The 26,398-nt window shown below is 37.2% G+C and overlaps 1 protein-coding gene across 28 annotated transcripts in view; it reads right to left on the minus strand.

The window, feature by feature from the left end:
• The window catches only part of ABI3BP (ABI family member 3 binding protein), a 161,141-nt gene that overhangs the window by 124,911 nt on the left and 9,832 nt on the right, over nt 1-26,398 (minus strand). For all 28 annotated transcript variants that reach the window (XM_065633819.1, XM_065633791.1, XM_065633956.1 and 25 more), the window contains exons 2-3: nt 11,293-11,472; nt 450-518 (exon numbers count right to left, since the gene is read on the minus strand). In XM_065633819.1, coding sequence (XP_065489891.1) covers nt 450-518; nt 11,293-11,472 — 249 coding nt within the window. The remainder of the gene's footprint in view (nt 1-449; nt 519-11,292; nt 11,473-26,398) is intronic.

Genomic DNA, 26,398 nt, shown 5'->3' on the forward strand with positions numbered 1-26,398 from the left:
ATTTACAGAGAAATACACACACACAAGTTATCACTTCCAATGAGAAACAGAGAGCATGCATTATGCATGGATGAAGGAATCCTTAGTAGCAGTAGTAGTCTGCAAAGAGTAACTTTCAGTACACCAGATCATTGTATTTCAAAACTTACTTTTTTTGCATGCACTTGTGACCTCTTTAAACATTAGAGGCTAGTATTCTAAATTTCAATTCTCATTTGTAAGAACTTTTTACAGGAACAATCTTAAGGTACTACTTCATGTTTTGAACACCACATGTGTAACTAATTACTGACTAGGAAATACTGTCTTTCATTTTACCTTCCCATGTATGGAATTTGTGCATCCCAGTCAGACACCTACAGTTACAAACGTCTTTTCAGAGGAACTCAGTAATAGATTCTGTCTTCCTTTAACTGCTTTAAGAAAGAGATACAGTAATGGTAAAATACCTGAACATGATTTCTTGTTATTTGAAATGCGTGCTGGTCTTACTGAAACCAAATACCGTGGCTCTGCATCTGTAAAGCAAGAAAGCAGTAATTAGTACAGATGTACCATTTTATTTGAGAAAGAGATTAACCTACAATTAATAAGAAAAAGTCTAATATTCAGTGAATGCTTGACATGTTATGCAATCTTTGTGATCTTTTGGCATATTTGCTTTAAGGTTTATTCACCAATCATTCAAAAATATTCTACCCATTAGGAAAAATAATATACCCATGCACAAAAGATTTGGCAATTCTTTTTCACTGAGACACAACAAAAAGGTGAATATGGAAGGACATACATGTAACACTTCAGTGCAAACATTACTTGGAAAGTGAAGGGGAATGAAAACCCAGATGAAGAAGTAGTGATGGCAAAACACAAATGTAAAACAGGTATGGTATAAAGAGGGCAAAACCCGACAGGTACAGCCAGGGTTATCTACTTCTGACAGGAGCTGGAGGAACTTTTCCTACAATATTTTCTGTATTCTATTTCAGGCTATAAGCCTTAATTTTCCTGTGGTAAGCAGGTTCTCATTAAAGAGCTGACCCATTAGGAAAAAAAAAAAAAAAAGCATTGATCATTTAGGAGTGCATACCCCAACAGACTAGTAATAAATCATTCAAGATTTACACAATTGTCTGGTTGCAGGAAAGAACACAATGTCAGACATGCTTAAGACAGCCTCACCATCAGTTACTGCCTTGTTCTATAATTAGGTTTACATACTTTTTCCAAACAAAACTCATGAGATTTAACTATTAAGTGCTTTGACAGTTTTGAGTACTCTTTATGAAAGAAAAGTTATTACTAACATTTAAGGGAAAGGGACTAATATTTGTGTAGAATCCACAAATGGCTGTGTCTTTGACTGGAATCTCTGGGTACTGTTACATTAGAAATAATGTTGCATGCAACAGAAGAGCAACAGTTTAAGTGATTTTCTTATTCAATAGATTCATCTCAGAGATAAATTGTATTTTCCAGACTTTCTGACATCTACATTTCTTTTCATTTTAACCCCTATGCATTTTCTCCCAGGAAAAAATGAACCTTTGCAAAATATTTTAAAAATCTTAACAGGGAAGAATTTCTCTCCACCTTAACTACAGTTCAAACTTTTTTGCACCACTTCTCATAAAAGATTCAAATGCTTCATTTCAAAAGCATAACAGAACAGATCACATTACATAGCAAAGAAACTGAAAAGCCCTTCCAAAGACAAGAGTTTTTGTCTTTCAATTCAATCATACCTGAATGGCCTAAATTTCTTTTAAAGTACACAGCAACCACAACCATTCTAAAGGATGTATAGTCATCACCAGCTGACTGTCACTTGTGAATCAGCTTGGAAAACTTCTGGAAATACTAGTCTTCATAGGAAATAATAAAATTAAGCAAACTAAGTTTTACACAAACACTAACACATTTCAGAGACATCTGATGTAGTCTGGATGATGCAAGCACACATACTAAAAGGCCACAAATTCAGATATATGCATGTTTCTGGCAGTGAAAGGCAGGTAACTTCGCCCTGCAGCTTGAAACAATAAATGCTTTGATTAAAATAATGTCGACATGGTGATTTTAGTTTGGGGAATTCATCTTCAGAAAGAAGATTTTCCCTTACTCTTGACATCAGATGTCAGAGACGTCTGCTTTTCTTAATTATTTAAAACCAAGCTCTGTTCTCACTGAACTGCAACACTAGAAAAGTCACAGGAGCTGCCAAAGAGATATGTATGGGCAGAATTTGGCTCACCATGTCCTGATCAAAACTACCTTAGTTACAGGTTTTTTAAAAAAGCATTACTCTATGGAAAATTCTCATTCTAGTTTAGATACATTTATCTAAATCTGTATCTGTGGATGAGAGATTGAATTTCCTGCATATCTCAGTGTAACAGATATATTGTAGTCTGTGAATTAAACAGAACCACTGAGAAATCATTCCATTTTCTCTTGCATCCAGATTTCTATAAGAAGGTAGGAAAACCAGTAATGAAAAAATGAAAAGCTTGCTGAGCTACTTAAAAGGCTGTGACAGTGTGAGGAAAACTAACTTCACTGATTCTATGCATCTAAGTCACTGGAAAACCATACTATGAGTGTTCTTTAATTGTTTAATTGTTGGTTTTAAATGGGTTTCAACTGCAGCCAATATAAATATAACTAAGTTGAGCATTGAAAATAGCTCCTCAAAGCAGTGTGGAAAAAATAATCAGTTAAAAAGAAAGAGCAACCCCAAAGTGCAAATATCTCTACATTTAAAAAAAAAAAATAATTATGGTGGCACGCTTTTCTTCTGGGGTCTATGCAATCATCTGGACATTTTTGTATTGAGACCTAAAACCAGAAATAAGTAATACTTAAAAATAATTTATTTTCTCTCTACTTTAATCCCAGTTTTCTGCTGTGCGTTCATGTCCACTTGTGAGACTGCTATAACTCTCACAAAGTACTGAGCAACCTTAACTTCAACAAAATTAGTTTCAAGCATCACCTTGAAAGCTCATGAACTATAAATTCTTCAAAACTGCAAAAAATTATGTTTTTATCAATGAAATGTCCAAAGATTGTGTAAGAAATCAGCTGGTTTTGCCCTGCCCCATCATTCTGGTTGAAGTCTGAAATGCCATGTATAGCAGTATAGAAATAGGTTATCTGCTAAACGAAATGTGGTAATAAACAAAGACTATAAATGTCTCCCTGTACATCTCAAAGCTACAAAACTTGTTATTTATCAGGAATCATTAGTTCCAACAGGTGCTTTTGTTCTGTAACAGTGTTCTCAGCAGGAATATTTTATGTTGTGTGTTGTTCATGAAGCTGTTGTGTTGATTTAGCAAATGTTGCTTTAATAAAGAATACAACACATCCCCATTTCCCAGAGAACTAACAGCTCTTCTGACTGTAATGCAACCTATAAAAGGAAGTATTTTGGAAAACAGGCAAAGACTAGATATTGAGAGAGCTCTGGTATAGAACAAGCAGGTTTTAAAAGTACTACTTGTGTGGTTTAGAACCACTGAATTTAAGAAAATATTATGATCATTATAACTAAAATCAGAATTTGAAATTATCAGAGGAGTACGTTTGACACCTGGGATACAACACTAAAATTCTGTTGTGAATTTAAATAAAACTATATCCTAATTTAGAAATATAACTTGCCATTTCTGAGCAGAACCACTCATGCTACTATATAGGTGTTAAGAGGACAGCAACTGTAGTTGAACTTAAAGCATTATGCACGATCTGAAGAACACAAGCCTTGAAATGCTTCTCAAATGCACATTCAATATCCAAGGAAAATGAAACCAAGAAAGGCTTCCTAATCTCATATAATGAGCCCTGATTCATGTTTGGAAATGGAAGTTCTTTCCTAGCCTTCCACTGCAATGTAACAGTTCTCTTATTAAGTTCAGGAGACCAGTGAGTTTTCACACTGATTCAGTCCTCTTGCTGAGAAATATATGTAATATCACAACACAGAAATCATTCATGCTACTACAATTCAATCCATTTTCAGGGGCTTAAAACATTGCCTTGCCCATGTAATAAACTCTATCAAGTTGGAAGAACTATTTATGATCATCTGTATTCCTTTATGATGCCTATATATGCATAATCCACTCTACACATCCATGTCTACAACAAGCAGGAATCTTGAGGAGAGGTAAGTAACATCAAGAGGAGAAAAAGAAAATCTTGTGAAATACCAAACCCTAATAAAATCATCATTTTGCATGTGCTACCTCATCACTAGTAGGTGACTGCCAGACACATAAAAATATGGAGGTCTGTGTGTTGTTACAATTCACAGAATATATCAACTATTTACACTAAAATACATTTAAAAATAGAAGTGTATTTCTAAAACAAAATTATGACCTCAAGTAAAAGCAAATAAAATCATGGAGTACAGACAATCCTGCTTACAGCTGAATATTTCTTATTTTGTATGAACTGTGTTCAGCAAGAAAATGATAGTTACATAATTAAGGTTAATGTTCAAATATCTGGACACAGATCCATGAATCCAGCATCTGCCCCCAGAAATCTTTTCAACATGCATCAGTAAATAACAGAGCTACAGATGATACAGATGCAAGATACAGCTCCGTCTGTCTCTCATTTTGTAAGGATCCAGAATCTCATCAACAAAGGATCCCTACAGAGCAATGCAAACTTTAGCAAGTTCATTCACGAATTTGCTATTAAAATCTTAGCAGTTCCTTGTGGCTTAACACATTCCTGAAGGGATGCAACTGTAAGACTAACATAATAAATCCACTTCTTTGAACCTGTTACTGCTTACCTCCCTTTATTAAGGGTGGAATGACAAATATCATGGCTAAGAGCTCCTTTTGGCTGGCATACAGCTATTCCTTTATAAATCCCTTGAAGCTGCAGGTCAGAAATTAAGCCCAAATAGTGGCCACCTTCAATTCTTTAGCCACGAAGTACTATAGGGAAATGTCCAGATGTATCAGAAAAGTGCTAGTCAACTAATCCCTGCCTAAGTATTAGTGTTATAATTCCCCAGACATGAGTTGTTTTGACAATTCAGTTGAGAAGCACCAATACGACATCAGAATTGCTCTTTGAAGTTTAAATATCCACAGTTGAATAAAGCGATGCCACTTCGGACCAAATCACAACACTCCTGCAGGCACATACACCTAACCAAATGATTTTTGAAGCAGGAGGGAGGACTAGTCACACACCTGAGGCACTAGTATTTGTAAAGCAATAGGATTTGTATTGATAACATTCAATATATACAGTAGACACAAGCATATGCATTCAGTACATATTCCTAAACCCTTTCCTGTCACTTCTCAAAAATATTAGATGGAAGTATTCAGTCATCTTGTTTTAGCTTTTAAACATCAAGTCTACTACAGCACAATGAACTGTCACCAACTAGATGAAATAGTTTTCTGAACTCCTTCAATTGTGCAGTATTTTTTCATCCAAACAGCCATGATGAAACACACACACTACATGTACACAGCTATGTCTACAGCTTACCACAGAAGAGACATTTCAAAGACTGCAAAGTTGCACAGAAGTAAACCAGCTCTTTGATGTCATTGTAAAAGAAGAAAAACGAGTGTTTGGCTGAGATTCTGTAATACTGATGATATGAAATTATTAAAAGAAAAAACTTCTATTATCCACCTTAAAAGCATCAGGAGACAACCAGAATATAAGAAAAATACATGCGACTGACACATCAAACTAATATAGAACAGTTACTTCCATGAACTAGGCTATCAATTCAGTGGCAGCAGGCAACAAACATGCACTGCAAAATGGTAGCAAATTCTGCTAATGTTCAGGCATCCTATTTTAATTCAGCTCAGGGTTCAGCCAATACAGAAATGCAGTTGAAAGCAAAACCAAGTAAGAATGAACTGACTAATGAACTTAGAATAAATTTTAAAATAAAGTGTTATGATACATCACCAGAATTCATAGACCAGCAGATTCAGAAATCAAAGGGAAGTATTTTTTAGCTTCTGGCCATAATTCCCTAATCTGAATTTAGGAATTCCTAAAGACTTACTATGGGATGTCATCGTGGGTAAAAGCCAAAGGTGGAGAAAGGGAAGGATCAAAAGCATTATGGTGTAACAAGCAAGGGAAAAGAGAGAGAAGGTGGACAAAAGGGTTGGTGTGAATGAACCTGCTGCTGGTCAGTACACTTGTCTAGCTGAATGTGCAGCTGCTGTCCTCCTTCAGGTCCTTCATTCCACTAGGCTCAGCTATCATTGACAATAAGAAATTTTTTTTTTGGCAGGTTATTAGGAATCGACATACTTCTGAATTAACATGCACATAAATTGGCATCTTGAAAACCATGTGTTTAATACATCTGCACATTTCTGGGAATTGATCAGATATAAGAAACTGCACGGCAAGATCTTTTAGCTAAGCACTGCTCTAGCATACATACCTGAATTACACTTTTTAAATGTGTTCAAGGTGGTACTGGAAATCTTCCCTATATATGTATCTAAAGGGTGTTTTTCAAAATGACAGACCCAATTTGAAATCACTATATTTCTGCAACCACGAACCACCCAGGAATGAAACTCTTACCACTGGAAATGACAGGACACAGAGTTTCCAATCATTACAGCTAGATGACTCACCCAGTGCACAAACAGCCCTCAGCCTCAGTCATTCATAATATAAGGCTTTGAAATTGGGTCAATCTTTTTGAAACACCCTGTGTATGCAAAATTCACCCATCACTTATTATGATTGTTATAAAGCAGTATTGCCAATGCATTCTCCACTTAGACTATACAATGTGGTTCAGGTAAGGAAAAGGCCAAAGCGTGGTCCAAACCTGACCTGATTTTAGAAACTGAAAAGGAAATTAATTTTGTTGTGTTAGCTAATTGCTGTTCATACTTACAAAATTTTCCTGTCTCCAGTCAAGTTTTTGGGTTCTCCCAACAGTACCAACAAATTCAAGGAGTCTGACTTGCAATCTCCCTAACCAAGTTAGAAAAAAACCAGTACAAATTTCTCAAGAAGATACTCTTTCTTTATGAGTCAGGCACAGTGAATTGATTTAGAGAAAGGTTTAAGTCAAGCTCAGAACATTTGCATGGGTCTATTAACCTTATTTATTAGTCTAGCTGAATTTACATTTTTACATCTTTTGACACAGTCTGGATAGCTTCTGTGACCAATAATAATGTAGTTTACTGCCATGTAAGCTCATAAAATACACTCAGCACAAAACACATCTTGTATCCTGATAAAGAGGCATACTTCTTTGAACCAAACTTTGATGCTGCCTCATCATTGTAATTTACCCTTCACTGAAGCTGCTCAAGAGTTTGTTGCCAGCATGAGCTCATTACAAGTTCAGGAAATCCAACAGAACCCTTTTCTCTTTATACATGCCCTCTGCAGGCAGTTCCCAATTCATGGAAAAATGTTACACAATTGCTGGCTTGGTTATTATTTTAGTTGCAAAAGAAAGGAAAAACAAATATTTTAATATAAGAATCACTGCAGTGAGGTGCTGAATATTTTAATAGATGAAATTGAGGCATATGTCACACTTTCTACAAAGCCATATATCTCTCCTGGAAATCCTAGGAAAGATCACGTCCTTATTCATTTCTTTTAAAGCATGCACATACACACATGAAATTTCATAAATTAATAAATCTGTTGACTTCAATTTTATTGTTCATATGGTCATAAGAGCTGTGTGACCCAGAAGAAAACCAGACAATAAATTTCATAATAATGAATAGTGACAGGGTTGGAAATAGGCAAGTCATGGGTCTTTTATATATATATATTATTGTGTATATTGTGTCATCTATTAAAAAATCAAGTTAGTCATTGCTTTATTCCCCATATTCCAGTTCTAATCAGGTACAATCATCCCAAACAGAACACTGATTATGCTGCTCCATTAACAAAACCAGGCATGCAGAATTAAATCAAGGAAATGTCTGCAGGGCAATTAATTCTGCTGTGTAAACCTGTACTGTTTGTTAGAAAGGCCAAAGGGCATTTTAAAGGATTGATGCATTTTAGGGAAGGACTTATATGCAAAGTCTGTATGCTTTCTTACATTGACCTATTAAACTAATGAAACTTTTTTGTCTACTGTGAGTAGGGTCTAGAGTTGATGGCATAGCGATATAATTTTCATTTACAAAGCTTCATGGAATAGACAATTTGAATACTAATAGGACAAGATCCACTTTTGTCTAGATACAGAGATTCCATTCTCCTGGATCTAGTCACTCTCCCAGGAAATTATATGCTAATTCAATGTTCCTTAATCCACTGTGAAAACATACCCTTGAGGAACTAACAGATGTCCTTAAATCTCCATTTCCAATCTTTACATTTCAGTTACCAGACCAATTTAAGGTTGTGATCAAAGTCCCTAAATTGATTGGAAAAGGTATTCAGTTTCCATGAACCACTAAAACTGACAGAAGAGGAGGAAGCGTTAAATTGTATTAGTCTTGGTCTGAACAGGCCACTCTGTGATTCCACATTTGGGAATCACTCCCTCCACATCCTGTTCAGTAAAAGCCACAGCCAACCACTGTTCAAGGCAGCCTGTAAAGTTCATCTGCTTTCTATAAAAGTCCGATAAGCTAAAGCACGAGAGGACAAAGAAGGTGTTCTCATGTGAATATTTTTGCATAAACCTAGTTTTTCTGATTGTGGAAAATTGTGTTGAATGCACTGAATGCCTTTTGTAAACTGTACAGTGACACTTGAATCACTAGAATATCTAGAACATGGAATAGACAGTTTTTAGTGTGAAATTTTAAAAATATCTTGTTTTGATATGAAGATAGCATACTAGGCCAACTTCGTCACGTACGACATGTACTAGGAGTACAAAGATAATGCAAGATTTTTCAGCAATAATGTCTAGGGGATTTTTATCTTTGGAAAGTATATTGAGAGAGTTTTTAATTGTCCCTCTACAATACCTTATTTTTTCCAACATCCACATAAAGTGTGTGCTGAGCTGAGTTCTCTGGCTGCCAGAATAAACCTAACCATTGTTCCTAAAACTAAGAACCATCCTGTAGTTCCTGCAGTTTGTGCCAGCAGCCAATCCCTGAAATTGTGGGGAGTGCCAGCAATCACTACCATCTTCTCTTCACCTCTGCCACACAAGTCACTCTAAAATGAGCCAAAAGAACAACTGATGTTTCCTGCTTTAGCTCATACACACTTGGAAATTACGGTCAAAGCTGTGGTTTAAAGTGATATTTAGTATTAATGAAATGGGAAAGATGATGTTTCTCTGCTTCCAAACTCCAATAAACAAGTTCACAAAGCATATAATCTAACCCTAAATCTCTTAACTAAAAGCAACGGTTCCAATAAATGTGCTGTTAATTGCCTTAAATAAATACTTGTGACTGGAACTACATATTGCATTTAGCTTCTTTTATTCCTGTCCTTTCAAATATGATATTTTCTTAAAGTTGGAAATGCTAGCCTTTATATTATGTTGCACATTGAATTTTTAGCTACTGGACACTCAGAAGTCACTGTCATAGATTCATCGTCACTAGGAAACTGATTGACAACTTCTGTTAGCGTGAGTGATTTAAGATTATGAAGTTATTGTCCTTTAAAATCATTAAAAAGTAAAAGGAGAGTATTCTCCAACACTTGTGCTTTTCCCTTTCCAGATACACTAGAGAAAAATGTGCTAATTTCCTTAACGGGTGTATGCATTGTGGGTTTTCTCATCTTCTGTGTTCATTGCTACAAGCTTTTGATTGCTTAGTGGTAAGATTTAATGAATATGCATGTGGCTGGCATTTTGATGCCTTGCAGAAGAAAGGTGTCTACAGCTTCCACCCATTAGCTATTAACACAAAAGTTACAAAATACCAAAATCCCATAAGTTCCAGATGACGTTCAGCTTTCCGCTTTCATGGTTTCATAAAGCGTTAGGTATTAAAGCTACTATTAAATAGGAAGTGCAAATGATCTACACATTACATTACATTCAGTGCTTTTTCCTCTTTCCAATGATCTCAGAGAAAAATATTAATCCTCACTACTCCTGCAATGCAGCTACGCGGATATTACTTATACTTGTTCGCAATTCTTAGTGAACTGATTCAAAAGTTACATGTGGGATAAATCAGATAAATCAAACATAGCTTAAGTGACAGTCATGAACTCAAACACTGGATTGGTGATAAAATTACAAAGAGATCATACGAATACCAACTAATGAAAAGGAAAAGGTCAATGTTTGCCACAGTGATATAATGTATGCCTCTAATATCTTAATTAGAATTCTGTCTCTAACATCTTATTTATTCTTTTTTATTCTGCAGTTTTCAGCCTGGAGCAGACCCCCAGAATTGCCTTTGAACACATCAAAGAGATGACAATTGTTACTTCCGTGCTTATGCATCCTTTCTTCCCATTTGTTTTACACAAAGATCACCGGCATTACAATGCTGAAGGTAACCCAGATTCATTTCAGGCTAGCAAAGATTAAAGAAAGCAACAGGAAAATCACCAGAGATTAGACAGATTTCTTAAAAGGTCAGATCCTGATAAGTCAGTGTTTCAATTGTTTATCAGACAATTCTAACGATTCCAGTTCTACTGTTTTCTTATCCTGCCCACACTGACATAACCCCAAGTCAAAGAGACAACCAAATGCCTTTCTTCCTCCCTGTCCCAGGCAACAGGATATAACACTCTTGATGTAATTTAATCTCTTCCATACAACAGCTCATGGAATTCCATCTGTAACTTCTGATGTACAAATTACAGGTTATTCTATAACATGTAGAACTGGAACAGAAAAGGCCAGAAAAGGCATCATTTTCGTACAAACATTTCTAGAAAAGGGAATCAACAACATGGGTCTCAAAACTGTTTCATGGCATCTTGTACTAATTGTTAAAAACACGCACATCTTCCTTCTGTTCTACTTTGTAACTGCAACTCTAGGCAAATCATCCCATTTGATCTGTGATGTAGTCAGTATAGTACAATCTCTTAGTACAATGAAAATCCTCAAAACAAATACCAGTAGCGAACTTTTCCAAACAAGAACTATTTGCTCTCCTTGAAGGATCTCCTAATTCCACTTTCATCTGAAATTCTACAAGGCAACCTTAAACAAACACAAAGAAAACCTGAGCAACAACCCAATAAAAAAAAAAATTAAGAAACCCAAAAGTTCATATTCTCCTTGTTTGCTTCCCACAATTCATGACAACAGTAGCATGCAAAGCAAATATGCCTTACCAAGTTCTGTTACGTAGGTGTTTCCTTCTGAAGGTAGAGGAATGTACTGATTAGAAAAGAAGTTGCTTCCATAACCCAGGACAAAACCTTCTAATTTGGTGTTTTGACTTGGTCGAAGATACCTCATGCAAAGGGTGTCATCTGTTGCATTGATCTGAACTTTCAGACTTTGCCTTTTCACTGGAGAAAGAGTAAAAAAAGGGATCAGAATGTATTATCTTGTAATCATGTATTCAGTAAAGAAATATGACAATATAACAACATAGGGCTGTTCAATTTGCTAGTTGCAAGCAACTGAACAATTGCTTAAAGGTGCAGTCTCCTGGAAACTAATTGTATTTTTTAAAGTAAACTAACAGTCATGTAAAATTGTGTTTTCCAACATGTCTGGTTTTCCATTAGTTTAGTATTATCATTAGCTGTAACATCATCTACAACTGCAGCAGTAGCAAAGTGCATGAAGTAACTGGAAAAATATAAGTATTTTTTCCTTTAAATACAAGAGTTATAGTAGTATTAGTGATGTATAGGACCCATAGGTGAAAAACTTGCATGTTTGATTTTTTTTTTGCTTTTTAGTAAAAAATATGAAGTTTTAACATTAAGTTAATCAGAATGAAATATTAGGGTAGAGGATAAATAGTAACAAGATCCAAATAAAAATGCTGCACTTTTTTTTTTTTTTTTTTTTTTTAAATGAACTACGTTGGGCTGGAAATGGCATTTTCTAGTTAGAATTACACCAGGACAGCTAACTAACATATAAACTTTATTGAAAATTACCAAGAAACTTTTTTAAACATTCATTTTTATGCTTTCCAGAGGAGCAGCATATATAGCAAGAAACATCTTGTATATCCATCTACAAAAATTGAACTTGTAACAACACAGAATGACTTCATAACAGAATAATTAATTTTTTGTGCTACAAGAAGGTGTTTTGTCTTCTCTTAGTGTGGTGAGGAAGGACTGGCTTTTCCATCATCGATACTTACAATTTTAATATTCCATTGTCACTGTTAGGTTTATTATATTTTCAGACCTGTTGAATACTAATGTTAAAAAAAAAAAGTAATAACTTTTCCCCAACTTTACGACACTACTGCTAGAACAGTACATTTTGGGTTATTATTTCTCTTCTCATTCTCAAAATGTAAATTTTTATTCCCAACAGATTTTCAGATATCTCTCCAATCATGACGTCTGAAATTAATTTTTGAGGAAAAAACAGGAAAAAATGAGAGATGTATGACCTGTCATTAAATAACAGAGTAGAACAATGCTGAACTTCCCTTTCTTTCTTTCCTTCCTTTTTTTTTTTCTTTCTATCCCTCACTCTAGTTCCCTTCCATTCTCTCTTTCTCAATAATTGCAGACTGATATTCAGAGTTTCTTTAGATAAGTACCTCTTGGTTCTCTAGTATCACCCCAGCCTATCCTCCTCTTTTTTTTTTTTTTTTGAGAAATTCTAATGACTATAATGACTAGAGTTGCCAAGAGGCCAAAATCCCCAATTTGTGAAGATGATTTAGTAGTACTGTTGAGCACTCGCAGTTGTCTGCACACTGAACATAAAGACCTAAGTCAAACACATTATGTGTCTTCCCTTTATAGAAAGAAGCGTACAAGTAAAACTGATGGAAAACATGTGCCTCCAATGAGACCCTTCCCTTATCTAAAGACTGATCATTTAAAAGCACTCAGCCAGGAAACTGTCACAATTTTCCAAGGCAACTCTGCCAGCTTCCAGAAGACTACAAGTCTTCTCAAAAACTCAACTCTGACATTTTCAGCAGTACAATACCATCACGGGGGGTAACGGTCTCTTCCTTATCTGGGAGACATCCTAACTTCTTTTATTTTCAGTATATGAAACCGCTGCGGGTGTGTAAATTTTGACAAGGCTCCAAATAACAGAAACCAGGAAGAAAACCCAACAGACTTCAAACTCCTCCAACATGTTTCATAAATATGCTTAGTAAAAAGTGTTCCACGGCAACAAATTTTGGGATTATTGCCTCTGATTAACAGTGAAGTAGATTTGTTAAAATTAGGTAGTCTGCAAAACTCCAACCTAACTTTAGAGAGCTGAGCATAAATGAAAGGATGGTCTCCTGGTCTCCACTGAAAATTTATGGCTAAGAAGAAAAAAAGATTTATAGTGCTTGATTCAAATGTGATAATTTGATTTCTATATTAAAATTTTTAATCAGACTCAAAACTGGGTTTTAAAAAATTCTAGTGAAGATCTATTTTAAATTTACAATAGTTTAACTTTTTTTATTATTAATATTTCTTTACACACAATTATTTCTACGTATCTCTCAGTCATACTTGACATTAATTTGAAGACCTAATTCTAATTCCAGTTTGAATTCAACTGGGTTTTATTCCAGTTAGATAGATATTGTGTTTTATTCATACGTAGTCAACCATAGTGACAAGGGGTCTTGATTTTATTTAAGCCTAAAAAGTCTCAATGAAGTCTCTAAAACCAGAAAGAATAAATGGATCCCAAGACAGCAACAGCTTTGAGGTAAGAGCCTTTAGACCTTTTCTTTTCAGCTAGCGTATCAAAACCATCAAGAGAGTTTTTACAATCAAAGCCAGTTCTAGCAGAAGGTAAGGAGGAATAATGTATTTTTTTTAATAGAGAATAATGCAGAACAGAGGAGATTAACCTAAAATTTAAAAAAAAAAAAAGAAAATTCTTTGTCTTCCCCACACTGTCTTGACAGGGCAGGTCCTTTTCCTCTAGTTCACTTTTAAGTACAGGATCCTTTCAGTGATGACCTGCATGGTAACAAATACTGCAAAGTCCCCACAGTGTTTAGGAAAAATATCATAGAATCATTCAGATTGGAAAAGACGTTTAAGACCATTGAGTCCAGCTGTAAACCTAACACTGCCAATTCTCCACCACTAAACCATGTCTCTAAGTGCCACATCTACATGTCTTTTGAATAGCTCCAGGGATGATGACACAACTGCTTACCTAGGCAGCCTGTTCCAATGCCTGACAACAGTTCTGTGAAAAATAATTTTCTAATATCCAATCTAAACCTCCCCTGGCACAAATTGAGGTAACTTCCTCTTGTCCTATCACTTGCTACTTGGGAGAAGAGATCAACAACCTCCATGCTACAGCCTCCTTTCAGGTAGTTGTAGAGAGTGAGAAAGTCTCCCCTGAGCCTCCTTTTCTCCAGGCTAAACAGCCCCAGTTCCCTCAGCTGCTCCTCATCAGACTTGTGCTCCAGACCCTTCACCAGCTTCATTGCCCTTCTCTGAACTCTTTCCAGCACCTCAATGTCTTTCCCGTAGTGAGGAGCCCAAAACTGAACACAGGATTCAAGGTGGGCCCTCACCAGCACCGATTACAGTGGCACAATCACTTGTCTCCTCCTGCTGGCCACACTATTTCTGATACAAGCCAGGATGCTGTTGGCCTTTTTGGCCACCTGGGCACACTGCTAGCTTGTATTCAGCCATCCGTTCACCAACATCCCCAGGTCCTTCTCCATAAGGCTGCTTTGGGTTGTTGTGACATAAGTGCAGGACCCAGCACTTGGCCTTGTTAAACCTCATACAACTGGCTTCAGCCCAATGATCCAGCCTGTCCAGATCCCTCTGTATGGCCTTCCCACTCTCCAGTAGATCAACACTCCCACCCAGCTTGGTGTCGTCCGCAGACTTGCTGGGGGTGCATTCAACCCCCTCATCCAGGTCATTGATCATGATATTAAACAGAACTGGCCCCAATACTGAGCCCTGGGGAACACTACTCATAACTGGCTGCCAACTGGATTTGACTCCATTCACCACAACTCTTTGGGTCCAGTCATCCAGCCAGTTCTTTAGCAGCAAAGTGTGAACCTATTGAAGCCATGAGCTGCCAGCTTCTCCAGGAGAATGCTGTGGGAAATGGTGTCAAAGGTTTTACTAAAGTCTAGGTAGACAACATCCACAGCCTTTCCCTCATCCACTAAGCAAGTTACCTTGTCACAGAAGGAGATCAGGTTACTCAAGCAGGACCTGTCTTTCATAAACCCATGCTGACTGGGCCTGATCACCTGGTTGTCCTGTACATGCCACATGACAGTACTCAAGATGCTCCACACTGCTCCACAACCTTCCCCGGCACCAAAGTCAGACTGACAGGACTGTAGTTTCCCCAGTCCTCTTTCCAGTCCTTCTTGCAGTTGGGAGTCATATTTGCTAACTTCTAGTCAACTGGGACCTCTCTGTTTAGGCAGGACTGCTGATAAATGATTGAAAGTGGCTTGATGAGCACCTCTGCCAGCTCCCTCAGCACCCTTGGACGAATCCCATCCAGTCCCATAGACTTGCACGTGCCTAAGCGGTGTAGAAGGTTGCTAACCGTTCCCCTTGGATTATGGGACCTTTATTCTGCTCCCTGTCCCTGTGTTCCAGCTGAGGGGGCTGGCTACCCAGAGCATAACTGGTCTTACTATTAAACACAGAGGCAAAGAAGGCAGTTAAGTACCTCACCCTTTTCCTCGTCTTCTGTCACTATGTTTCCACTTGCATCCAATAAAGGATGCTGGTAATCTCTCTTTTCCTCTCCTTTGAGATCTAACTACAGTGTCTGCTCCGTGCTCTTTTAAACATAACTATCTTCTACCCCTTCTGTAAGCTCCTTACTTACTATTTCCTTCTCTCCACACAGCAGAAATTCCCCTTGCCAAGAGGGCCCACCTCAGCAAGAGCACTCTTCTCCCCCTCCTCTTGAAGGTGCAGCCTGACCCAAAGAGCAGCACAAGGAAAGGTAGACAAACAGCCTTCTTCACTATTGTTTAGCTGCATGTCTTTCAAGGAAAACAGCTGTGATAAAGCAACAACACAAATGCCACACTTCATATGACTAAAACACATTCCCTTCCATGGGCCGTGTGCATTACAGAATCATCGAAATCAAAGGATGAATTTTAACTGTTAAAACAATACCTATAAGAGGCTGACCAGTTTCTGGAAATGTACAAACAGAAATGGAGCATCCAAGACCAACACTGACTAGTTTTTCTCTATCAGACATCAAAACAGACTTGAACAACAAATTGAAAATTTCACAATAAATCTGTGGAAGTTAGTATGCTACAGAAAACTAAATTTATTCATGAGGTTTGTTTCTCCCTACTGACGCATCTTAGTGTACAGCTGACTTACGGCTCAAAAAAAAAAAAAAAAAAAGCAATGGATCCCTTTGTTATTATTTCTCTTATTACTACATCTTATTGATCTAGAATCTTACTTCAACATCTCTTAACTACTTTCTACCTGAAGATCACTTAGCTTATGTTAACTGATTTGAGTGGCAGTCGCATTCTCTCCAGTGAGGTGTCCTCAACAGAATTATGACCTGCTCTCATGTTGCCCAAGGTAAGAGAGATCACTACACTGAATCATGTACTCTCTTCTATCACTAGTACTAGCTTAGCAACAAAGGTCCGCAACTGAAGTAAGAACCTGAGGTTGCTGGGAACTGTAGCTGTTCAGTGAGGGCACTTGGATTCCAGAGAGTGAAAGGCTACAGGAGACAAAACCAGAGATCAATGAGGACAGAAGGAATTCAACAAGCACAGAAAGTGCTCTCTGTCATGGCAGAACTACCAATGCATGGTGGATCACTCTTGGTATGGACTCTTTGTAGGGGATGACATCTGTCCCCAAAGCAGGTCAGTGTGCTACTTAGTCATCAATCCAGCTCTTCTGCCTGCCAACAGATTAGCACTCCAACATCTTTCCAGAAGCCCTTACACTCTTCCATTGCCCCACTTTTGTGCCCACCTACACACAGTATACTTCTTAGCATCACACTGTAAAAATACAAACAAAAGAAGCTAGGAAGCAACCCTCTTTTTTATAGCTGAGTACATTAAAAGAAATATTTCTTATAGAATTAATATTTCTTACAGAATTAAAAAAAAAAAAAGTTAAAATGTTCCAGATTCAGGGAAGTCATGGGAGTTCAAGGGAGACCTGGACCCTTATGAACATGTTCAATAATTTCCTGAATCTAAAAGAAAAATGCAGCTTTGTGTAGGAGACTGTAAGCCAAAATCCGCTACACCGGTCAGAATTAAAAACAAACAAAAAGCCTCTCATGAAAAGGTAACAAAATGCGACTCATGTCAAGGCTAGTAAGGAAGGTCCACGTGGTCACTTGGAATCCTTGGAGCATACAAGAGGTACACAGCGGGGTCGCAGCAGTGCTGAGGGGTCTTTGCAGCCAGTCAGGGAGAGCTTAACATTACGTGCTGCACAGATACTGCCAGTCTAGTCAAGACAGGGCTAGCCTGGAGGAGTACAGATATCAAGGACTTCATATCAGTTAGCTTGGTAAATGAGAACTAATCTCAGGAGCACATTAGCACAATAGATTTCACTTGTGTTGATCTCACTATTTTGAACAACTAACAGAGAAAGCAGGCATTCCCATTCTAAGTACTATCTCCATCTGGGCCACCACTCAGATAAACATTAATTAAACATGATCAAATGGACAAGGGAAGTCACAGGAACTTGATTGCAATACTGTGATAAGAATGTATTTGGTTTTGAGAAAATAACATTGTCATACTATAATTTTAGAATACCTTTTTCACCCCATCTCCTTGACGAAAGGGACAAATGATAATCTAGAGGCCCTATAATTCCAATGCAAGTTGATTCTGAAAACACCTTACGAACAGAAAAGAACACTCAAAAGCACAAAACAAAGCAAATCAAGGTTGAATTTTCCTAAGTCATATTCATTTGTATCTGCTTTTGGCATTTGTTATTGAAACTCGTCTTAAGTATTTGCATTTGTGGAGTAATTTTTTTACATTGAGGCCACCTCCTACAGGAAGATTCTGGGACCCACAACTACTGCTGAAAAACAGATTCTGGGACCCACAACTACTGCTGAAAAACAATCTTTCCCTCCATGCTTGCCAATAGAAATTCCACACTGATCTGCAAGTATTCTCATCAACAAAAGCCAATTAATGGCCAAAACCAGCAGGACAAACCCTGAACAGCATATCTGAACTGAAAGCACTATGTTAAGTGCATCAGACCACTTGCAGTGTTAGAATCACTCCAGGGAAAGGACTCTTTGCCTAAAAGGGAAGACTTTTAAAAACAGCCTAATGAATCAGCTGCATCATGAGGGAATCATACCCTAATAACTCTTCAGAAAGAAGAAAATAGCTACAAATGGTCTGAAGAATCCAGCTGGGAGCACCATAGTTTGGCAAGTTGGAAAAGATAAATGGTCACATATACGCGACAGGAGCCAAGATCAAATAAACTTTGAAATTTTAGAAAAAAAACCCCATCTAAATTACCTGAAATTCACATCTTTAAAATGTGAAAGCAGCTACAGAAAATAATATAAAAAATATTCAGCTGAACTCTTGTCATTCAAGCTTTGGATCCAGCAGAGAGAATGTGAAGCATCTTCTTCTTATCACTTTAATTAATCATAGAGTAACAGAGGAAGAGAGAATTCATAAGCTCTGTTACCATCCCTTATTCATACCAGCTAGTTCTAACTGATGCTCCATATTTAGCTACAAGACAAACAAAGAAGTCCTGTTTTCAATTTCTACCTTCGCAGCAAAAGTTCAGTCAAAGCCCTTTGGTCTAACATCCCCCTAAGAAATCACCACTGCAAAGCAGTCTGAAAAGGCAAAACAGCAACCACTAAGAATAGATATAATTCCTTTGCTATTTAATAAATGGAGAGAGGTAAGGAAATAAACAGAAATAGTTCACGGGGATAGTTGCATTAAAGCAGTATTTGTTCAGTAATTCAGTGTTGGGGACAGCAGCATTTCCAAACTATAAAAGAAAAAAAAACACCCGAGAGTTTGCTTCGCAAGAGAACAAAATAATTTTGTTTCAGTAACAGAGAATTAAAGCCTTTGAAATTCTGTGTTCTATGCCCCACTATATCATTATGATATTGTTGGTAACAATAGATGTGGAGTTAGTTAAAATTGCCAGCTGGTCTGATTTTCCTCTCAGGGAACGTGAGAGAACTTCAGTGATGAGGTGACTGGAATGTGAATTAAGTGGCTCTTTTCTGTTTCTACAAAAACCCCAAAATAGATCTTGTCCCTGTCAAACAAAGTAACTTCAGCTGAAGAACAATATTTCTTTCTCCAACTTAAGATGACATGTCAACAGCTGGCTGATAATTTACTAACTAGTAATTAACACATTCAGAAGTAACTCCGAGGTGCTGATATAGCAACGAACTTTAAGAATGATGCACAAATGAAAATTTAGAAATAAATTCAACTGGTCAACTTACATTTTGACGGATCTTTTTGCCCACTTCACTGAAGGCTCCGCATAAGCAACACTGCGTCAAGATGTCACTTTCACTTATTCTATGATACTGGTGCACTTTAAGTATGTTCGTTCTCTCGTGATCAAATACAGTCCTATGTGGAGTTTTTTGTTGGTTTGTTTGTTTGCTTGGTTTGGGTTTTTGGTTCGTTTTTGTTTTTTTTTTTAATCCATAGAGTCAAAAGCCTTGAACTCTACCCTACAAAACTAGAGAGTGAATACAGCTGTACTGTATTAGAGCAAATTTGGATTCGTCATCAGAATTCCTTTCGCCTTACATTGAAACTGTTTGTTTTTCACTATTTCAAAGATTTTAGAGGGTATGAAGGCAAGACCTAGCACTGCCTCCCAGAGTGCTAGACAAATGAAGCGTGCCTTAAAGAAATATATTAGCACCATATATTTGTGAGCACCACCTCACAACATTCAAATCGTTCACAGCAGCGCTTTCATTTTCCAAATTTGGTACCATAGTACCACCAGCCAAGGTTTCAATGATAATCTAAGACTGTGAAACTTTATTTTTGCTATTTTAGATTTTTGTATTTACTTTGGCTCACAAACATGGAGAAATATTGTTTGTTTGGCTCAAAACCCAATATAGCTTAAAATGGGAAACATATTAAAATAGTTCTGTTTCTATGCAGCAGAATAAACAAGACACACTTCTAAGATAGCCAACACCATAGAATCACTGAATAATTTAGGGTAGAAGGGACTTCTGCAAGTCATCTAGACCAACTCCGTGCTCAAAGCAGACCTAATGAGATCAGGTTGCTCAGGGCCATGTCCAGCTGAGTCTTGAACACCTCTAAGGAAACAGATTCGACAACATCTCTGGATAACCTGTTCCAGTATTTATCATTCTTGTGGTTAAAAAAAAAAAAAAAATAGTCATGTATCTAACTGGAATTTTCCATGTTCCAACTCTGTCATATTTTTGTGCACATCTGCAGAAAATCTACTGCCTTCTTTGTATCCTCCAGTCAGGTAGCTGTGGACAATGTTAGATCATCTTTCTCGTCACAGATTACATAAAACACCAACACTCTTAGCTACAAAATGCGCATTAATAAACACTCTGAACGATGAAAATAGGTCCCATATAGACCACACCCTTAAAAAGGGTAACAAAGAATATTTTATTGCAAGAGGGTAAGCTAAGGGCATTGCACACAATTTTGTCATTTACAACTGAAGCTCCCTGTTTTTGTTTTTGTTTTTTTTTCCAAAATATTAGTATATGTGGCCATTGCACACACCCCAATGAGGTCCAGAGCTTTCAATAGGGCAGTTGATGGCTCTTTAGTGCCTTTCCTGCCCCACTGTGCCTGTCCTCACCTTGGCTGGTGCCAGCAGTCACTCCCCCTGCCTGGGGGCACCGTGACTCCTCATGGACACCTCCTCCCAGCTTGGGGAGCAGAAGGGCACCATTTGTCAACAGACAGGGTCCTCATCCAGCAAGGTGCTTGTAATGACCGCAGCCAAATCCAAATCCAACTAGGCTTGAGTGAGCCCTTGCCCGTGCCAGGCAAGCGATTATTTCTTCTGGGTACCCTTGAGTCAAAGAGGCCTCTTCTTTTTGTGAGCATGAGCATGCTCTGGATCATTATTCTTGTGTGGTCGTATGGTAATAATATCCCCGACTGGCATCTCAAACCTGTAGTTTATTAAATGTTGCCGGAGTGCTGAATAATTTTGGACAAACCCCATTTCTAGTTGGCTCTCCACTAAGTAGATCTGGTTAGAATAAAGTCTGCTTGGAGCTTATTGCCTGCCCAGATTGATTTCTGGGGTGCTTCCATGACAGTATGCCTACACTCCGGACATACCTAAACTCTGTATACAAGTTTAACATTACTTTAGAAAAATAGACTCTCAACATGCAGCAGTTAACTTTGCAGAACACAGACATGCACACCTATCTACAAAAGTAGCCTAACTTAGGCTCACAGGATTTCTTTGCTCAGGCAGCTTCCAGAAAAGATGAAAAAAAGCACTGTTATTCTTAACTATGGACCAACACTTATTACACTGAAATCCACTGGCAAATTTTTAGGGTTAAGCAGTCAGGAAAGTTTCAGCAGTACAATTGTTGTTCCAGTGCTAACACTATCCTTAACCTGAGTTTCTCTGCTCCCAGGCTATTGATTCTCTTAATTTCGAAGTCATTCTGTTGGTTCAAGGAAGCAGGAGGAGGAGCAGAAGCAGTCATTTTATTTTAAAACGCTACTTTTTCCACTTACAATGACACTGTCTAATACAGAAATGGTAGATTTTTTCTTATTTTGACCATGGTGCTTGATAGATAGGATAAATAAAGCTTGTCATTTTAAGCCTTATGATCAAGGATTATTATTGATACCCAGAAACTGGTAGTTGATTCCACCTTATTAAGTTTTTAAGTTAGCACCTCTTTTCGACTCCCACTGTCAGAGTAGATATGATAGCATGGTAAGCACAACCTGTCCTATGACTTGCAGTAATTTAAAAGAGAAGAAAAGACATCACCAAAGATCCAAACCACCCAAATTCCATCTAACTTCTGATGTCTATTAAGACAGTTGGATGCCTCTCAGGACAACCTATGTGTTAAAGAGGAAGCCACATTATGTTAAGCTGTAGCAAGCTAACTTCAAGGCCAAAAAAAAGAAAAGAAAAAAAATTTAAAAATCTTACTTTCATGTGATCCTCCATTCTGTATTTTCTAGCATTTCTTGATGCAGAAAGAAATCTTTTCAGCCAGTACAACCAAAACAAAAACACTTGGTCCATTTACTTGTTTTCATAGTGGTATTCAATGACCTAGAGTTGTCAAGGGGACATTCTGCCATCAGTTGTCTTGTGCTTTAAGAATAATCTATTAGAATTTCAACTTCACTACTCGCCCAACTCAGAACAAAGATGCTTTCAAGTGATTTTTAAACAAACTCCTTCTTGTCTATGCCTTTTAAATCCTTTTATTTGAAATATGTCAACTTTTTTTTACATGTATCAACATTCTTAACAGAGTGTGCACAGCAAATGAAATGGCAGAAATTATAATTCCCCTCTGTACTTCTTTCATATCATGGGGTGATTTTTGAAATTTCATTTACAATAGAAATTCACCACAAAAGGAGTACAAATATCTGAAATATCCAGTAGGAAAAACCCTCAATACTGGTGTTTGGCTGAAGCCCCATCCCTTCCAGTGCCCTTTCAGTCTTTCAGGATTGCTGAGACCTCTTCCTTCAGTTGCAATTCATATTTAGTTTTACTAATGCTAATCTGAACTATGGTCCCTGGTTTTAGGGATATAAACTAAACAGATACTTCTCAGAGAAACTTGTTAAGAGCATTTATAGCACAAAACTAAACCGTTTTTAAAACTTCCTTTGCCAATTCCTCTCTAGTGAGCACTACAGTTCAGAACTGAATTAACCAGCTGTAGGTTGCTATTACTTTAGGACCAGTAAGGACAATGCAGAGCTAAAAATATACTTATCAGCAATTCCAGCTTCTACATATCTACATAAAGCAATGTACCAAAAGGAATTTATTATTTGTACGCTGCCATCTCTCTCACCTGTTTTCAGGTCATTCGAGCACTTCTTTTTTTGTCCCACTTGCTTCCTTTTCGCTATCTCCCTCACAAGGCTCCTTACACATATTGGTTTAAAACTATTTTTTGTTGAAATAAGTACAGTAACTGTCCTTATTTTGGAGTCAAAAGCTAGAAAGAGCCTGGATTTAAAATCAGGATCCTACTTCAGTGGTCTATCAACCTCCATTTCTAGGTTTCATTCTGCAGCTCATTTCCCATTATTTGCTAAAATGGCAAACAAAATTGAAAACAAGCAAGAAAACTGTTGTTTGAGAATAACCAAGTCTGCAGCACTGACAGAAAAGGGAACAGGACTTAAAGTTCTGAAAACTTCTTTGGTTGGAGTTCAAACAACCTGTCCCTGGCTCATGTCATAAGATATTGTTTTATTTTTCTTTTGTTTCATAGAAAATTCCACTCCCTTCTTTGCCCAGCCATTAAACTTAGTTGTGTTTAAATGTCAAATACATGTGCTAAAAATGTAAATAAAATTTAACATCAAACTATTTAACATTCTTGTAGGACGGGGACAGAACAAAGCCTATCCATTATTTTCCATGCATAATGCCCCCAAAACTCCTTCAAGATGAACCATTTTTGATGAATGTTACTTTTCAAATCAACAGCACAAACCCCACAAAACTTAAAGGCAATGAAAAAACTAATTGTTTATAAAACAACCTCACTCAAACCCTTATTTCAATTTAGATTATGGATCACTTATTTGCACTAGGATAAAGCTTGATTTGCGTCTGATATAATTATGATCTCCAGGGCATTGTTCTCCTGGCTTTACTCCCAGAGCTAGTTGTTTGTTGTTGTCTTTTTCCAGACTGGCTTGGCATGTCTTTTTCTGGGCTGATGCAACTCCACCTGGACAGAGCTGATGAGACAGTGACTGCATTTTGCCCAGAAGAGCTGGTCTTTCCAATCCTGGCTCCTTCTCATGTCCAAGGAAATAGGTCCAAGGCAACTCCACCCAAGCTGAGCCACGAAGAAAACTATCTTGGCCAAAGAACCCGACAGATTCTGCATGAAGATATTTGATAAAGGTGTGTAGAAGACTGTGAGGAGCAAGAAAATTTCCCAGGTTTTCTAGTTCTAAGTCCCTTTCAAGACTTCAAAGAGCACCAGCCAATGCAAACACTAAAAGAGAAATGTGATCTTCAGACATGGCCACATGTAGGGTAGCCATATTTTAGAGCTGATCAGCTGAATAAAAACGTGGACTTTAACAACAGCTTCTCACTAGGGAAATCTCGAGATACTAAGAACTTAAACAGATGAGGAATTCAAATGCTGTTGGTCTTGCTCTGCCCACAACTTATAAATATTAATAGATGGAAGTGATCAGTATTAAAGACTGTGGACCTTAATGCAACAAGTTTCTTAAGAACATGTTCATTGGCAGGCAGTGCTTAGCACTACTGCTGCCATTACCTATTAAATAGCAGGCAGTGTTTACATCACCACTCCCTTAATCCACTGCTCTTCTACAAATATTAGTGCATTTTTGAAAAATTAAAAATCAAAGGTATAATGAAAAACAGTATCTGGAAGTGCACCTGCTTCTGAGAGAAGAGTGAAGATACTATACTTTACAATCCACAATGTTATCGTTACCGAATGCACAGATAATCTCCTACATGGATGGATTGATGCAAACCCAAACTGCAGTGAGGTTGTTCCTCTTTCAAGATTTAACATTTAAGTAAACACATTCATGCCCATCTCATGAGAATGACAGTCCATGCTCTGGTTTAGTTCACAGGTTCTCAAAAGATCAAATAAAAGGCATCTAAAATAAGATATCCTTGAACAGTATTTCCTCAGAAGGCAATGTAATAATCTATTTCTAGCAGAAACATCTAGAAACAGAAAAGTACAATCTGCCAATTATATTGAGATTGCATATGTAGGGACCATGCCCATGGCAGCACATTTAATAATTCTTAAATGTATGCAAGCTTATATGAATGTACTTAGTACCTTGCTACTGTCTTATGGGATTTAATTTCTATTTATAGATCCCCCATTATGCTGTGTATACATGAAAAAGGCCTCTCTAAAACAATATGCACCAAAAGACGAAAATTGAATGGGATCATCCCTTCTCTGAAGTCACGATGGCTTTTTGCTTCCAACATTGTAACCATCATATGATGGTTACAAAGTACCTGAGTTCTCTGCTCAAAATCTTCTTCTAACTTCCAAGACATACAGGACTTCAAATTGTGCAAAGATTAATAGCTTTGGATGTACACTTGGCAATGGTGCTTGCAATATTCTGTGTTTTAACTTTGGAATAAGTTCCCCAGTGTTCAGAGGCAGACAGATGATAAAGCAATTAAATGTCTGAAGCATACACAAGAACTCTTAGGTGTTGCTGTATATCACATGCTAAACTCAGAAAGAATAAGTAAACTTCATCACTTAAGAAAACAAGTAATCAAATATGAAATGTTGTTATGCTTTGAGAACTGCAGTCTGGTTTTGTCAACACATTCAAGTCTATCAGCAAAACTTTTAACTGGTTATTCCCTTTCAGTTTAGAAAGCTATAGACACAAACTAAAAAAAAAAATTTAAAAAAATTCACTCAGTGTTTCCGACAGAGCAGTGAAAATAAAGTGGTTTCACTTATGTTCCTGGTCTTCAAGCTGAACATTCTCACATATATCTATGACACTAGCTGGATACAGCCGAGTCCTGTAAGGGTTGATTCCAACTGCATATAGTTTTTCCAGCTGGAAAATTTATCTCATCTTGCACCATTAGGATGAGACAGATCTCAAGACTGATTATCTGGTTTATTTAAAAAAAAAAAAAAAGTAACAGATTAAGAAAAATCACAGGTGACCCTTTTAATCTTCTTCTATTTTATTGCACATTCTGAGTTTCCAGAGATGAAAGGAAAGCTTCCACAGTTCAAGCAAATGTCTGAAGAAAGAAGCATCAGACTTCCAGTAAGTCTTTAATCAGTGTGAAAATAGAAACCACTAATAAGATAAATACTTGATGATTTTTTTAACTAATATTGAGTTTCAAAACAGGGCAGAAATCCTTTTTTTTTTTTTTTTTCTCAGCACTATGAACACGTTGTGAGGCAGAGGCATTATAAACTCATCTTAAGAAAATGAAAGTATGAAGTAAATTGTTCTAA

This window comes from Caloenas nicobarica, chromosome 1 (genome assembly GCF_036013445.1).
Source record: "Caloenas nicobarica isolate bCalNic1 chromosome 1, bCalNic1.hap1, whole genome shotgun sequence".
NCBI classification, from domain to species: Eukaryota; Metazoa; Chordata; class Aves; order Columbiformes; family Columbidae; genus Caloenas; species Caloenas nicobarica.